This window comes from Cricetulus griseus (genome assembly GCF_003668045.3).
Source record: "Cricetulus griseus strain 17A/GY chromosome 1 unlocalized genomic scaffold, alternate assembly CriGri-PICRH-1.0 chr1_0, whole genome shotgun sequence".
NCBI lineage: Eukaryota > Metazoa > Chordata > Mammalia > Rodentia > Cricetidae > Cricetulus > Cricetulus griseus.
The window spans coordinates 58,043,635-58,060,092 of NW_023276806.1; the positions used below are offsets into that span (position 1 = coordinate 58,043,635).

Here is a 16,458-nt window from a genome sequence, read left to right on the forward strand (position 1 = left end):
CAGGGGGTTATTTTAACTCTTTGGACCTGTTAAGGTTTTCTATGTTGCCAAGTATGTGGTTGATTTTAGAGAAGGTTTCATGTGGAGCTGAGAAGAAGGTATATTCTTTTATGTTTGGATGGAATGTTCTATAGATGTCTGTTAAACCCAATTAGGCCATTATTTCTATTAGTTCTTTTATTTCTTTGTTAAGTTTCTGTCTGGTGTTCCTGTCTAGTGGTAAGAGTGGGGTGTTGACGTCTCCCACTATAAGTGTATGAGGTTTTATGTATGATTTGAGTTTTCATAATGTTTCTTTTACGAATATGGATTCCTTTGTATTTGGGGCATAGATGCTCAGAATTGAGACTTCATCTTGATGGATTTCTCCTGTAATAAATATGAAATGACCTCCTTCATCTCTTTTGATTGATTTTAGTTTAAAGTCTAATCTGTTAGATATTAGAATTGCTACCCCTGATTGTTTCTTGGGTCCATTTGATTGGAAATTTTTTTCCAACCCTTTACTCTGAGGTACCATCTGTCTTTGAAGTTGAGGTGTTTTTCTTGTATGCAGCAGAAGGATGGATTCTGTCTTCTTATCCATTCTGCTAGCCTGTGTCTTTTTATATGTGAGTTAAGAACATTAATATTGAGGGACATTAATAACCATTGATTGTTCATTCTTGTTTGTTTTGGATTTGGCGGTGGTGGTGGAATTATGTGTGGATTTCCACCCCATTTTTCTTTTGGCTGTTAGTAAAGTGGGATTATCTATTGCCTACGGTTTTCTGGTTGTAGTTAACTTCCTTGGGTTGGAGTTTTCCTTCCAGAACTTTCTATAGGGCTAGATTGGTGGATATGTATTTTTTAAATCTGGTTTTGCCATGGAATATCTTGTTTTCTCCATCTATAGTGATTGAAAGCTTTGCTGGGTATAGTAGTCTGGGCTAGCATCCATGGTCTCTTAGTGTAGGCAAAATATCTATCCAGGACTTCTGGCTTTCAGAGTTTCCATGGAAAAGTCCGGTGTAATTCTGATAGGTTTGCCTTTATATGTTACTTGACCTTTTTCCTTTGCTGCTCTTAATATTCTTTTTTTATTCTGTATGTTTGGGGTTTTGATTATTATGTGGTGAGGAGACCTTTTTTGTGGTCCACTCTATTTGGTGTTCTGTAGGTTTCTTGTATTTTCATTGGCATGTCTTTCTTTAGGTTGGGAAATTTTTCTTCTATGATTTTGTTGAATATGTTTTCTGCACCTTTGAGTTGGGTTTCTTCACCTTCTTCTATACCTATTATTCTTAGGTTTGGTCTTTTCACAGTGTCCCATATTTCCTGGATATTTTGTGCTAGGGATTTGTTGGGCTTAAGATTTTCTTTGGTAGATGAGTCTATTTCTCCTCATGTATCTCCAGCTCCTGAAATTCTCTCTTCCATCTCTTGTATTCTGTTGTTATGCTTGTATACATAGCTCCTGATCTTTTACTCAGCTTTTCACCCTTTACACTAGACTCAAATAATATGAAATATCTGGGGGTAATTCTAACCAAGCAAAGTGAAAGACTTATATGAATAAAAAAAATCACATCCTTTGCATATATATTATAGCTTCCCATTTGGTTTTAATGGGATTTTTTGAGTGTGCAAACTAGTGGGTCTCTGTTTCTTGTGCCATCTCTTAGACTGTTTGTTTATTCAATTCTGATATGTTAGTTTTTGTTTTATCTTATTATATTTTATTTATATTATTATTATCTCATAGAAGCCTAACCTGGTTGCTTTCTAATGAGAGGCAGAAAGGGGGTGGATCCAGATGGGAGGGGAGGTGGGAGGAGTCAGGAGTAATAAAAGGAAGGGAAACCATAATAAGGATATATTATGTGAGAAAAATATCTATTTTCAATAAAAGGAAACAAAAGTGTTAAAAGGGATTATGGAAACTGGAATGTTCAAACAGACTGCATACAAGCAATCTGAGTCTCCTGTACCTTCATATTTGATGAGAAGGGATACATGTCTGCTTGGAGCATACTATCCTACAAGATACTGTCAAATCAAGGTACTGATAGAGTCTCAAGAGAACCTTACTTGTAATAGTAAGGATGAATGGGATGAAGTTCACAGTCTCATCAGGTCATACTTCAATAACTTGTACTCCACAAAATTGGAAAACTTTAAGAAGATGGACAATTTTCTAGATAAGTACCACATACCAAAATTAAATCAAGAATAGTTAATCAGCTTACATACCCTAAAGAAACCCTAAAGAAATAGAAACAGTTATCAATAGTCTCCCAACCAACAAAAAAGCCCAGACCCAGATGGTTTAGCACAGAATTCTACCAGATGTTCAAAGAACTAATACCAATACTCCTCAAATTATTCCACGCAATAGAAACAGAAGGAACATTGCCAAATTCTTTTTACAAGGCTACAATAACCCTGATACTCAAACCACACAAAGATACAACTAAGAAAGAGAATTACAGGCCAATTTCCTTCATAAACATAGATGCAAAAATACCAAGAGCACATCAGAAAAATCATCCACCATGACCAAGTAGGCTTCATCCCAGAGACGTAAACACACGAAAATCTATCAATGTAATCCATCACATAAACTGAAAGAAAAAGCCACATGATCATCTCATTAGATGCTGAAAAAGCCTTCAACAAAATTCAACACCCCTTCATGAGAAAGGTCTTGGAGAGATCAGGGATAGCAGGAACATACCTAATCTTAATAAAGGCAATATACAGTAACCCAACAACCAACATCAAACTAAATGGAGAGAAACTCAAAGCAATCCCACTGAAATCAGGAACAAGACAAGGGTGTCCACTTTCTCTGTATCTGTTCAACATAGTATTTGAAGTTCTAGCTAGAGCAATAAGACAACAAAAGGAGATCAAGGAGACACAAATTGTAAAAGAAATCAAACTCTCACTATTTGCTGATGATATGATAGTTTACATAAGTGACCCAAAGAATTCTATCAGGGAACTCCTACAGTTGATAAACACCTTCCGTGATGTAGCAAGATACAAGATTAACTCAAAAAAAACAGTAGCCCTCCTATGTACAGATGATAAATGGGCTGAGAAACAAATCAGAGAAACATAACCCTTTACAATAGCCACAGATAATATAAAATATCTTGCGATAGCTCTAACAAAAAAGTGCAAGACCTGTATGACAAGAACTTCAAGTCTTTAAAGAGAGTAATTGAAGAAGATACCAGAAAATGGAAATATCTCCCATGCTCTTGGGTAGGTAGGATTAACATAGTAAAAATGGCAATCCTACCAAAAGTTATCTACAGATTCAATGAAATCCCCATCAAAATCCCAGCACAATTCTTCACAGACCTTGAAAGAACAATATACTCAATTTCATATGCAAAAACAAAAACCCAGGATAGCCAAATCAATCCTATACAATAAAGGATCATCTGGGGGCATCACCATCCCTGACTTCAAGCTCTACTACAAAACTATAGTAATGAAAACAGTTTGGTATTGGCATAAAAACAGACAGGTGGACCAATGGAATCAAATCAAAGACCCTGATATTAACCCACACACCTATGAACACCTAATTTTTGACAAAGAAGTTAAAAATGTAAAATGGGGAAAATGAAAGTATACTCAACAAATGATGCTGGTATAACTGGCTGTCAACATGTAGAAGAATGCAAATAGATCCATATCTATCCCCATGCACAAAAATCAAGTTGAAATGGATGAAGACCTCAATATAAATCCATCTACACTGAACCTCACGGAAGAAAAAGTGGGAAGTATCCTTGAACACATAGGGACAGGAGATCACTTCCTGAATAGAACACCAGTAGCACAGACACTGAGATTGACAATTAATAAATGGTACCTCCTGAAACTGAGAAGCTTCTGTAAAGCAAAGAACATGGTCAACAAGACAAAATGGCTCCCTAAAGAATAGGAAAAGAATTTCACCAACCCCACATCTGACAGAAGGCTGATTTCCAAAATATACAAAGAACTCAAGAAACTAGAAATCAAACTACCAAATAATCCAATTTTAAAAATGGGGTACAAATTTAAACAGAGAATTCTCAACAGAACAATCTCAAATGGCAGAAAGACACTTAAGGAAATGCTCAACATTCTTGGTCATCAGGGAAATAAAAATCAAAACAACTCTGAGATTCCATCTTACAATGATCAGAATGGCTAAGATCAAAAACACCAGGGACAGCTTATGCTGAAAAGGATGTGGAGACAGGGGAGCACTTCTCCATTGCTGGTGGGAGTGCCAACTTGTACAGCCACTGTGGGAATCAGTATGGAAATTTTTCAGAAAATAAGGGACCAATCTACCTCAAGACCCTGTGATGCCACTTTTGGGCACACACAAGGACATTTGCTCAACTATGTTCATAGCAACATTATGCATAATAGCCAGATCTTAGAAACAACCTAGATGCCCCTCAACTGAAGAATGGATAAAGAAAATGTTGTATATTTACACAAATGGAGTACTGCTCAGTGGTAAGAAACAATGACATCCTAGAATTTGCAGGCAAATGGACAGAACTTGAAAAAAAAAACATCCTGAGTGAGGTAACCCAGAACCAGAAAGACAAATATAGTATGTACTCACTCATAAGTGGATACCAAACATAAAGCAAAGGATCCCAGCCTACAACCTATAACCCCAGAAAAGCTATAACCTTTTTCCAGAAACAGAAACAAATGCAGAAATCCACCACTAACCAATGAGCCAAGCTCCTGGAGTATAATAGAAGTGAGGGAGGAGCAATAATATGAACAAAGGAGTCAAGACCATGATGGGGAAACCCACAGAATCAGCTGAACAAAGCTAGTGAGAGATCACTGACTCGGGTCTGAGAAATGTGGAACCTGCATAAGACCAAACAAGACTACCTTAATATAGGTGACAATGGTGTGGCTGGGACAATATATGAGGCCACTAGCAGTGGGTCCAAGATCTAACTCTAATGTACAAACTAACTTAATGGAGCTCATTCTATATGGAGAGATACCTTGCTCAGCCTAGACAGGGGTGTAGGGGTGTCTTGGTCCTGCCTCAATGAGATGATGGGACAGACTTAGTAGACTTCCTAGGGAGGCCTAACCTTTCCCGAGGAGCAAATGGGAGGTGGGGGGAGCGGGAAGAGAGGAGGGAGGGGGAACTGGGATTGGAATATAAAAATAAATTAATAAAATAAGAAAGAATGGAAAATACTCAAAAAAAAGTTCACAGTCATCTTTCAACGGGCTTCGTGAATAATGGTTGCCTCTCTAGTACTTAACTGTATTATAGAAATGGGCGTATATCTAAATGGCAAATATTCACTTATACAATTCTATAACCTACGTGTGTACCTAGGCATGTCTACACAACTTTCGGGTAATAAGAAGTAAGCATTTAAAGTGTGAACCAGTGCAACACATGTGCTCTCTGTTCAGACAGTGAATGCTGCTATGTAATAGAGAAAGGCTCTACAAAACAGCCCCAAGTGGGACATACACTGGGCTCTGTGTGGACCTTAACCACAAAAACAGCTGTGAGCCCCTTCCATGCAGATGTCTCCAACCTTTTGAAACTGCAACTAGACTTTGTCACCTACAAAGTTCACAGTCAAGAACCTCATAATGAAGTCCAAAACAAATGGAATGAACTTTTCATTATATTCTAAGTAAATTCTCAACTTTGTGTTGGGCTGCATTAATAGATATCCTTGCCCACGTGGGTCTATGGGGTGTGGATTGGACAAACCTTGGAGAGTTTCTACCATAAGGCGATTTTCTCACCTACTGTTGTCAATCTAAACAAACAAACCAACAAATGATCAAAAGCTGTTTATTCCAATAGATAGATAATCTTTCAGATGAGCGTATGCATGCTCTACAGTTAACTGAGCTGCTCAGAGAAGTTGGGGCAAAGAGAAGTTTATAAAAACAATAACCAAGATCATCACAGGTAACACATTGAGAGAATACTCTTCAGCCATATTTGATCAGCGTTAGTTGTACACAACATAACCGAGAGTCATCAGAAAAGAGATAACTTCAACTCTCGAAGAATTGCGTACATCAGATTGACCTGTGGGCCATTGTCTTGATTATTAATTGATGCAGGAGGGCCCAGCCTCCTAAGCTTCTGGGTAGATGAACAGTTAGACATTCTTGAAGTTTGGTACAACAAACAAGATTGTAGAAGCCTTGTTGCCATTTCTCATTTTTCAGCTTGCGCCCCTCTTCCTCCATATCCTTTGTAGCATCCTTCATAGGAAGCTAAGCATACGTAAGCTAATCGTATGCCGTGTAAGCTAACAGCATGCAGTGAGGGGTTTTAGGACCCCAATGTGTGTGAGGTTTTTCAGACACACAGGTAAGACATCATGGAGCTTGGAAGTGGCATCTAATGGGAGAGGGACAACCTTGGGGCATAGCATGACACTGTGAGATCTGACAGTGTATCGGATCAGAGCTGACCTGAGTTAGAGGTTACATATCTGGTGTCTGCTAAAGAACTGATGTTTTGCTTTTTTTTTTTTTTTTTTTTGGTTTGCTTGTTTTTGTTTGTTTGTTTTGGAAGACCCACACATTTTGGGATCACAGAAGTGATGTTATGAGAGAAATGTTCAAGAAACACCTTGAGGACATTTTTTTCTACTATGTCATCATACTAGGAACTCCATGACTCTGTACCCATTGTACTTCTTTTTCTGGCCCTCCCCAGGGTGACGTTACACCAAACCTGCTCTCACTGTGATCCTCTTCCTGTGTTGACCATGCCTGGGTGGAGCTGCCTGGTGACCGGAGCAGGAGGGTTTCTAGGCCAGAGGATCGTCCGCATGTTGGCTCAGGAGAAAGGGCTGCAGGAGATCAGAGCCTTGTTCCGGTCCTTTACCCCGAAACACAGAGAGGAATTATCCAGTAAGTGACCTAGAAGCTGGTGAACATGGACTGGGTATGAGGAGGGTTTCCTTGTCACCAAATAAAAACCAGGTGGATCTGTAAAGAGTCTCAACAGGGATAATCACAGTTGGCGCAGCAAAAAAAGGACTGCATAGTTGGAAAAAGCGAATTCTGCCTGACCCAGAACTAGAGAGCACAGCCATGGGTAAGGCCCTGGGCCTTCAGGTCTCCCTCCTATTTAGACATTGAACATCAGTTTTCTCCTTCCTGGAAGCTTTTGTGTCTTCAATGGTCTGGACATGGCAGTATTGTGCAACACTAGCAAAATATTATTAAACTAGAGACTTCAACAGTGGGTCCCTGCTTCTTTTGAACCTTCCGACTGACTTTGTAGTTTCTTTTTATTTAAGACTAGGGGAGAGTGAAGTTCATAGCAGGAAATGGTTATAATGTAAAGGCAAATTTATAAAGTGGGTGGGGAGGGGAATAAGAAAGAGACAGAAGGTGATTGGAGATATGCACAGGATAGAAACACACTGAGGGCCAGGTGGACTTCTTATGTCTCATGGGGATTCCGCCCATCATTCCTGTTCTCTGTCCTTCATCCTCAAAGAAAGTGACTACAGATTTTGCTGGAAACTTTTTTTTTCTGTTATCTCTACCCCTTCCCCAGGCCGAGTGCAAGCACTGGATTGACAGTGCAATTTCCCAGCAGCTCCATTTTCTCATCCCTGCTCCTAGTGTGAGGCCATGATGAATGTATCTCTTCCTCCATACTCTCCAGAGGTCACGTATACCCTTTTGCTTGGATCCCACTCACCCATCCCTTGGCTTTGTCAGAGAAGGTCTGGATAAAATAATTTATCAGACATCTTATAGGCTTCTTGTATTTTCTTCACCTTCTTCTATACCTATTTGATTGCCCTTTCTTCCCAAGATGAATCTCTCCCTGGAGCTGGTCTGATATGGTCCTATGAAGAAGGAAGGTGACTGAGGCCTGTCTTAGTTAGCATCTCAAGACACTGGGCCAGCATTGTTGCGTTAAAAGTAATAGTCTTCAGAGTTTTGACACACAACAGTTGCAAGGGTTTTGTTCGGTTGGAACCTCCAATTAGTCCCTGCATGGTCTGAGAAGCCCTATTCCTCTCTCTCTCTCTCTCTCTCTCTCTCTCTCTCTCTCTCTCTCTCTCTCTCTCTCTCCTCCTCTCTCTCTCTCCTCTCTCTCTCTCTCTCTCTCTCTCTTCTCTCTCTCTCTCTCTCTCTCTCTCTCTCTCTCTCCAAACCCCACCAACTCAGAGAGTCTCTAAACAAACAAGGAAAAAAAAAAGGGCAAAGTGGGTACCTTTCAATGGACCCTGCCAGGGTATGCCACTAAGAAAACAACATGAACAGTCTGGCAAAGGGTTTCTCCCTCCTCAAGTTCTATTCTGGCTAACAAAAAGCAATTTAGGAATGTATGCCTTGCTTTAATATCTCATTAAACCAGCATTGTTTTAAATCCCATCTTTCATAAACCTTGTTTTCATGACAGGACAGGAATTATCATATAAAATACATCCTAACCTAAAATATCTTGGAGACCTGTTGTTGCCTCCTTGGTAGGCCCATTCTCTGTGGTCACATGACCTTCCTCTACTCCTACCCTAGCAAAGATGGCTACCAGCCTAGTGGCTGTACTTAGTTTAGTTAAGATGGTGGTAAGCCATGTGTTGTTTCCCAAAACAGCTCCAATTTAGAGTTGCAAGTTTGTTTGTTTTTTAAGATTTATTTAATTATTATGTATACAGTTTTCTGCCTGCAAGTATGCCTGCACTCCAGAAGAGGGCACCAGATCTCATTATAGATGGCTGTGAGCCACCATGTGGCTGCTAGGAATTGAACTTAGAACCTCTGGAAGAGCAAGCTGTACTATTAACCCCTGAGCCATCTCTCCAGCCCCCTAGAGTTACAAGTTTTAAGTTAACTTTTTGTTACAAATTTTTAACCATACCCAATTCCCTTAGTTGTTTTTTTAGTAAAGTAGACTAGCATAAAACAACATTAATATTATTTATACCAAAATGACACATGACTCTCTGTTTTTTACTTAGTTTCAGTGGCCAGAAAGCCCAGAGGCGAATCCTGAGCCCAAGCAGCTGGTTGCAACAGTAACAGCTGAGCTATCACCAACACACATGGAACATAGGAAACTCATGCAGATTTTCAACCATACCCAATTCTCTTAGCTGTTTTATTTAAATAAACTAGAGCAGTTTTAAAAGGAAACACACACACACACACACACACACACACACACACACACACACACAAACCTAATAAAAACAAAACAAAGTCCATTTGCATAGTTTTGAGCTAAAACTACATTTTTAAGGCAATTCCATTTTTTTCCCTAAGGGAATTTGGAAAAAGTTAATTTGTTATTTTTTTAATCATATCAGATTTCTGGATATGTTATACAACCTTGGAACATATGTAAATGCATATTTGAAAATACAGGTCTAACACACAGGTTCCTTGAACTTCCAGAACATTCTGAAATCCCAGAGTCAGTAGTAAATGAAAAGCATTTCATTTTTAGTTTTTAAAACAAATAAAAGGTTAAAGTAGTTAGTAAAAATTACAGAACAACACAAAAAATTAAAAACAAATGAGATGTCAGACTCTGAATGGCCCACCTGTACCAAAGAGGTGGCGGTAGGGCCACAGTTCCCTATTAAGGTCAGATGCAAGAGTCTTCCATTTGTTTTGCTCTTCCCAGTATTGAGGATTGAAACATATGCCTTTTTGCTTACTGGAAAAGTCTTCAACTTTAACATGGAGAATCAAAAGTTATTTAAGTGCCAATGTGACTTGGTATCTGTCCACTGTCTACAGGAGTCAATACTGTTTGATCTCAAGTGCATCTGTCCCAGAAGTTGCAGCAGTCTCTTTGGCCACCAATGCTAATAGGGTAACAATTCCTAGGAGGCAAGAAGGCAGTCCAGTATGACTAAGTAGCTGGTGTTGGTTCAAGGTTCTGGAGTCTGACCCTGAATGGTTTAATTTTGGTGTATTCAAGCACAGCACAATTCAGCAAAACTTGCCTGGTGATACTTAACTCAATCCCATGTCCACAACAAAGCACACATAAACCTTAAGAAGCAAAGTAAGCTAAATAAATATCAGGCACGACTTCATCGAAAATCTTTGTAAAGTACATGTGATAACCTTCCATAAAGATGGATTCTACAGATTGAGAAAAAACAGCCTTATGATAAGGGACTCGGAGAGGGTCCAGTATGATCTCCAGCCATACAGATTGTGCAAAAGCCCCTAAACTAGAATGCACATCCATTCCCAGCCGTCTGGGCAGACTACTGGTGATGCTTTCCTTCCCTTGAAGGAACAACACTGTGCTGACATCCCAGGTTCCCCTAGTGCTTATCTGTGGGCACAAGGATCTCTGTGCCTCCTATAAGTCCAGTGCCTTTATGAAATGCTTTTACAGCTTTCTCAAATCATTCACAACTAGTCCAACCGTTTACACCATTCTGGGTCTTACTCTTTCCTAATTTGGGACCATCATTATCTGTAGGGAAACAAACAAACAAACAAAAACTACCTTCTGCCTTCTTCTCAACACATTTTTCAATTTTATAATTATCCTCATAAATCCTTATAAAACATGTCACACTTCCCTCCCATACATACTGGGTTGTTTCCCTGTGTTACATACAACAAAATGCCAAAAAAAAAAATACAAACTTCAAATTTCCACCTCATGTTTTAGTATTTTAACTTCCTTAGAAATCACTTAGGCACCCTGCCTTGAAACAAGCAAAGAAAAAGAAATATAACTTAAAGCATCTTAGTAAGGATTGCTATTGCTGTGATGAAGCACCGTGAGTAAAAACAACTTGGGGAGGAAAGGGTTTATTTGGCTTAAGCTTCCAAATCATCTTTATCATCCAAAGAAACCAGGCCAAGAACTTAAACAGGGCAGGAATCTGGAGGAGGGAGCTGATGCAGAGGACGTGAAGGGTTACAGTTTCCTGATTTGCTCTCATGGCTTGTTCAGCCTGCTTTCTTACAGAACACAAGGATGACACCACCCACAATGGGCTGGACCCTCCCACATTGATCATAATGATGAAAATGCCCCCTGGGCTTACCTGCAGGCTGATCTTCTGAGGGCATTTTTCTCAATTTGAGGCTCCCTCCTCTCAATAAGAGTAGAGAATCCTTCCAGTGTCTTGTGTCAGAAGCATCTTTAAGGTGGAAACTGTTTATATCCCAACCCTGATGAGATCCCAAAACAAAGGGAACTTTGTCTTCTGATTCTACAGACATGAATACAACACAATGTTAACTGACTTCCCCAGATTTCCACAGCTAAAATAAGACAAAGAAGGATAGGGGTCCAGGAGGTCAGTGGCAGCCTCTGTGGTGTTTTAAAGGTTAGAGTGTGGTAGTTTCTCTCTGGATCTCCTGCTGCAGATCACAGCACGATGTCAGCTCCATGATGTGGCAGTGAAGAACAATTGCCAAGTCCATGGTGTCTTGGACAAGGCTCTACCACAAAGCACTCAAGATGTCCCTTCCTGGTATCTCAGGACCCCGTCCCTCCCCAGAGAACTGATGTGTGAGTCTACTTCACCCTGTATCTGGGCTCCTCCTGCCCTGTCACAGTAACTCCTTTGACCCAGCCTGTCTAAAGTCATCAGCAAACCCTACAGAAAGAGACTCACATCCGTGTACCTCCTTCCCAGAAGGCTCTACCCCATCCTTCTCTACTTCGAGGCCTTCTTGGGGTTGCCTGACAGGGAAGGGAGGCCTAGAGTAGACACATTCAGCAGAGGTTGTAACCTATGCCAAGAGAATTTCTCCAGCTCGGGATTTCTACTTCTGCTTCTATCAAAGTATTCTTTGGCATTCGTTGCAAATTTTGACCTGGTTGTCTCAAAAGAGTTGATTCCAAACTCTCCTTGCTCTTTGGGTGCATAGAGAAGTGAGCATGGGTTGGATGGGGTCAGCAGGACAATAGAGTATTCACTGGAAAGATGTGTGTCCTTAGACATGTTCCCGGAGCTTTCTGCACTTTTCCCCACCTACTCCAAGGACACCAGAATCCCAACTTCATGAGATAGCTGGGAAAGGGGACAGCAAACTGGGAAAGTTGTGTGCACATTATGAAGCTCAAGCCAGAGTGGGACATTGGCACAGACTGCATGTGTCACACTATAAATTTTGTGAACTAACTTAGGTGACATTGTGATTGCTAGTATCTTCCTATAAATTTGAGAGGAAACTGAAGATAATTATTGCCTGTGGCTGTAGTATGGTCGCTTGGAGGCCACATCACTTACAATGTATCTATCTTATAGGAAATGCTCACCTAAACCCATCCTTGGAGCCCATTCTGAGTTCTCTCACTGCTGCTGGAGTTTTCTCTTGTAATTAACTGATCTAGCTCTTCATTTGTACTCAGCCCAGACCCAGAAAGTATCAAGACCTATCAGGGTCAGGGCTGAATTTTCCATCTTTGTGTCTCCCTCTTCTTGGTTCTCCTCACTGGAACTCCGGAAGACACAATCTGATTATCCTGTTGCTTGTCTAGGGTTACTCATATGTCTTCATTCCTGTACATTTGCAACCTGAGACCTCTGTTACAGCTTCCCATGGCAGGACTCTGCCTCTGCTTCTCCTTCAGGCCAAATCCACAAGTGATTCCCCATTCTCCATCAATTAAATCCTAATTCCCCCTTTCTTACATTTGACTACCACCACCTATCTGGTCTCTTTAATGAGTCTATGAATTTCCATAAGTCTGTTTTCATGTGCAAAGCACGAATAACATCTTACTGCTCAGGTCCATTTTCTACAAAGAGATGGATAGAAGTGGATGCTTGCTCCTTCCCTACTAACGCTACATTCTGACTGCTGTGCGTTTATTGTTCCTTCAGTAGAAAGGCCTCCTCCCCGGGATCTCCTCACTCTGACTGCCCTTGAAGGCCTAGGGAACTGATACTGTGTCAGGAAACTTCCATCCCGTGCAGAAAGCTTCCCAATGACCTGCTTTGTGTTCCTCAGAGCTGCAGACAAAGACCAAAGTGACAGTGCTGGAAGGAGACATTCTGGATGCCCAATACCTGAGGAAAGCCTGCCAGGGTATCTCTGTTGTCATCCACACTGCTGCCGCCATTGACGTCTTGGGTGCCATTCCCAGACAGACTGTGATAGACATCAACCAGAAAGGTACAGTAACTCAGGAAGATACTGAGTGAGTGGAAAAATTAGAATGGCCAAATAGCATGAGGACAAGAAGGGAAGTGCCAGTCATGATGCTCTGGGTCACCAAATGCCTCTGCTTGCCAGCCCAGCTAGCAGAACTCAGGGCTGTTGCCCCTAGTGTTTAGAAGAAGAAACCCGACTGAGAGGAGGGAACAGCGTCCTCACAGGTGATCAGAAACAGAGAAAAGATATAAAGTCACACCCAGGACACTCCAACTGCCAGGAAAGTTCTCCTGCTCCTCCAGGCCAAAGTGAGTGGATTCCATCTGCAAATGCTTGCTGTCCACCCCACTCACAGCTGCTCTGGACCAGACCCTAACCTTTCCTCTGTAAAGCGGCATCAGAGCTGCTCCACAAAGTTCTTCCAGGAAGAATGAGTTGGTTTTTTTGTTTTTGTTTTGTTTTTTGTTTTTTGTTTTTTTGTTGTTGTTGTTGTTTTGTTTTTTTCAGCAACGGCTTTCCATTTTCCACATCATCCCTTCAGATAGATCATCAGTCTACTCTTGAAGACTGGCCCTAGTCAGGGCACATTCTCCTCCTCAGATCCCTATCCCTGAATGCTTACTGCCTCTGAAAGTAGATTTCCAATATACTTTAATAAAGGACTTTCCCTATAACATGGTCACTCTGCTCCCCACCCCAAGTCACTTCTTAGTACCAGTGTACTCCAAGGTCCTGACTGGCATGTATCCCCCATGTGACCTCCAAATTTAGTGGCATGGGCTCCTTTTCCAAATCAACTAATTTGGGGATGGCCATTACCAACTCAAAAGGATCCCTTTTAGTTCTACATAGTTGTTTCCCTCATCCACTTCAGGTTGGTGCTATGAATACTCAGATTCTCAATTCTGTATTCCTCTTTACTGAATGAGGGGGGAAAGACCCTTTAAAGTCTAATTGTGCGTGCATCCTTAGAGATAGTGGTGCCCATCTGTAATCCTAGCACTCAGGAGGCTGAGTCAGGAAGACGATACCTTCAAGCCCAGTCTGGACTACATAGTAACAAGACCCTACCTGAAAAAATAAAATAAAAACACATATTGCAACTCTACTATGCCTACGTAGGCATGGTGTAATGTTTGAGCTGGTTCTGAGAATATGGTATCCTAAATTTTTGGATTAAAAGCTGACGCTCCCTTAATGAAATGAAATGCATGAAAATAAGTAAGAGTTTGCTTTTATTTGGTAGAGGGCTCTTTTTGATGGTATGTTGTTATTGTTGTTTCTGGAGATCAAACCTTGCACACAAGGCAAAGGCTCAACTACTGAGCAACATTTCCAAACCAAATGGAAATGTATTGATGTCTGTTTTTAAAAAACATAAAGGCATAATTTTCCAGAATAAAAATCTAGGGGAGAACCCTCCAGAAATATTTTTTGTTTTTGTTTTTGTTTTTGTCAGCTTGATACATAGTTGTCACCTGAAAAGAAGGAACCTCAGCTGAGGATTTGCTTAGATCAGATTGGCCTGTGGGTGTATCTGTGGGTACTTTCTTGATTAATGATTGATATGGGTGGCCTGGCCCTCTGTGGACTGTCACTCCTGGGCATTTAGTCCTGTGATTTATACAGGTAAGCAAGCAGAGCACATGGGAAGCAAAGTAGTAAATAGCATTCCTCCATGGTTTCTGCCCTTGTTCCTGAGGTGACTTTCTCAGTGATGAACTGTGATTGGAACATATGATGAGCCATGATAAGCCATATAAATCCTCTCCTCCCCAAGTTGCTTTGGTCATGGTGTTTATCACAGCAACAGAAACCAAAGTAGGACAGTGGCTTAGTGGAAGGGGCCTTGTCTAACATGTGGAAGAACCTAGGTTTGATCCCTAGCACTAAAAAGAAAAGTAATTATATGAATTATATGCAAACACAGAAGGGGAGAGAGGGAAGGGAGGAAGGCAGACAAGGAGGGAAGGAGGAAGGCAGACAAAGAAGGAGGGAGGGAGGGAGGAGGAACTCTATAAACTCAGAAACTTAGAAATGGCTGTTTTTCAGAATCTATATGTCACCTCTTTTAATTTGGGGATTATTCTGTGGCTATAGAATGGCAATTTGAGTCAAAATCAGGTAAGAACGCATTTAGGTCTGTAAGAGTCCTTCCATTGGGACTGAGGAGTAGATGAACCTGATTCCATGGCCACAGTGGGCCCTTTAGCTTATTTCCTAACAGTAATGGTGAGCTTCCTTGAACAGGAACTCAGCACCTATTGGATGCTTGTGTGGAAGCCTGTGTGCCCACCTTTATCTACAGCAGCTCAGTGTCTGTGGCTGGACCAAACTCCTACAAGGTGATCATCCAGAATGGCTGCGAGGAAGAAAATCATGAAAGCACATGGTCTGATTCATACCCATACAGCAAAAAGTTGGCTGAGAAGGCAGTGCTGGCAGCCAATGGGCACCCCTTGAAAGATGGTGGCACTTTGCATACCTGTGCTTTAAGACTCCCATTCATCTATGGAGAAGAAGGCAAATACATTTTAGCTACAGTGGATACAGCACTCGAGAGGAATGGTCTAATTAACAATTTTGGCAGATTCTCTGTCATCAACCCAGTGTATGTGAGTAATGCAGCCTGGGCACACATTCTGGCTGCCAGGGGCCTACGAGACCCCAAGAAGTCACCAAACATCCAAGGACAGTTCTACTACATCACAGATGACACCCCTCACCAAAGCTATGTTGATTTAATTTACAACCTGGGCAAGGACTGGGGCCTCCGCCCTGATTCCAGTTGGAGCCCTCCTCTGCCCCTGCTGTACTGGCTTGCCTTCATGCTGGAAACTGTGAGCTTCCTGCTGCGTCCAATCTACAACTACCAGCCTCCCATTAACCGCTATTTGGTCACAGTCTTAAATAGCGTGTTCACTTTCTCCTACAAGAAAGCTCAGCAAGATCTGGGCTATGAACCCCCTGTCAGCTGGGAAGAAGCCAGGGAAAAAACTTCAGAGTGGATCGGGTCACTAGTGGCACAGCACAGGAGGACACTGAATAAAAAAAACTCAGTGATGTGAAGATGGAGGGGACATGGTCCTGGGTGCTGTCAGGTCCTTCAGAAAGGGTCTAAGACACAACCCAACTCTTGGACATATTGGCCAACTTGTCTGCAGGTCACCAGAAGCCTTGCCAGTCACTGGCCCAGCTACAAACCTTCTGCCCTAAACACTTGCCCAACAACACACAGACTGTGCCTCAGCTGAACTCTCCAGAGCCTCCTGTAACTTAGAATTCCATCAGAGCTTCCATTTCCCCTCTTGTCTGAGAAAATTTCCATTGCTTCAT

The 16,458-nt window shown here is 41.4% G+C and overlaps 1 protein-coding gene across 1 annotated transcript; it reads left to right on the forward strand.

Annotated features, from left to right (window-relative positions):
* Nucleotides 1–6,782: 6,782 nt before the first annotated feature.
* On the forward strand, nt 6,783–16,190 carry LOC100770922 (NADPH-dependent 3-keto-steroid reductase HSD3B3). The gene is made up of 3 exons (XM_035451314.1): nt 6,783–6,927; nt 12,979–13,143; nt 15,373–16,190. The coding sequence occupies exons 1-3, from the start codon at nt 6,783–6,785 to the stop codon at nt 16,188–16,190; spliced, it is 1,128 nt and encodes a 375-aa protein (XP_035307205.1).
* Nucleotides 16,191–16,458: the final 268 nt, after the last annotated feature.

Excerpts from the sequence above, each read along its gene's own strand:
- LOC100770922 (XM_035451314.1), top strand. The coding sequence starts at position 6,783 with ATGCCTGGGTGGAGCTGCCTGGTGACCGGAGCAGGAGGGTTTCTAGGC. Across the intron at positions 6,928-12,978 it reads ACACAGAGAGGAATTATCCA|AGCTGCAGACAAAGACCAAA; the intron begins GTAAGTGACCTA and ends TGTGTTCCTCAG. Across the intron at positions 13,144-15,372 it reads GATAGACATCAACCAGAAAG|GAACTCAGCACCTATTGGAT; the intron begins GTACAGTAACTC and ends TTCCTTGAACAG.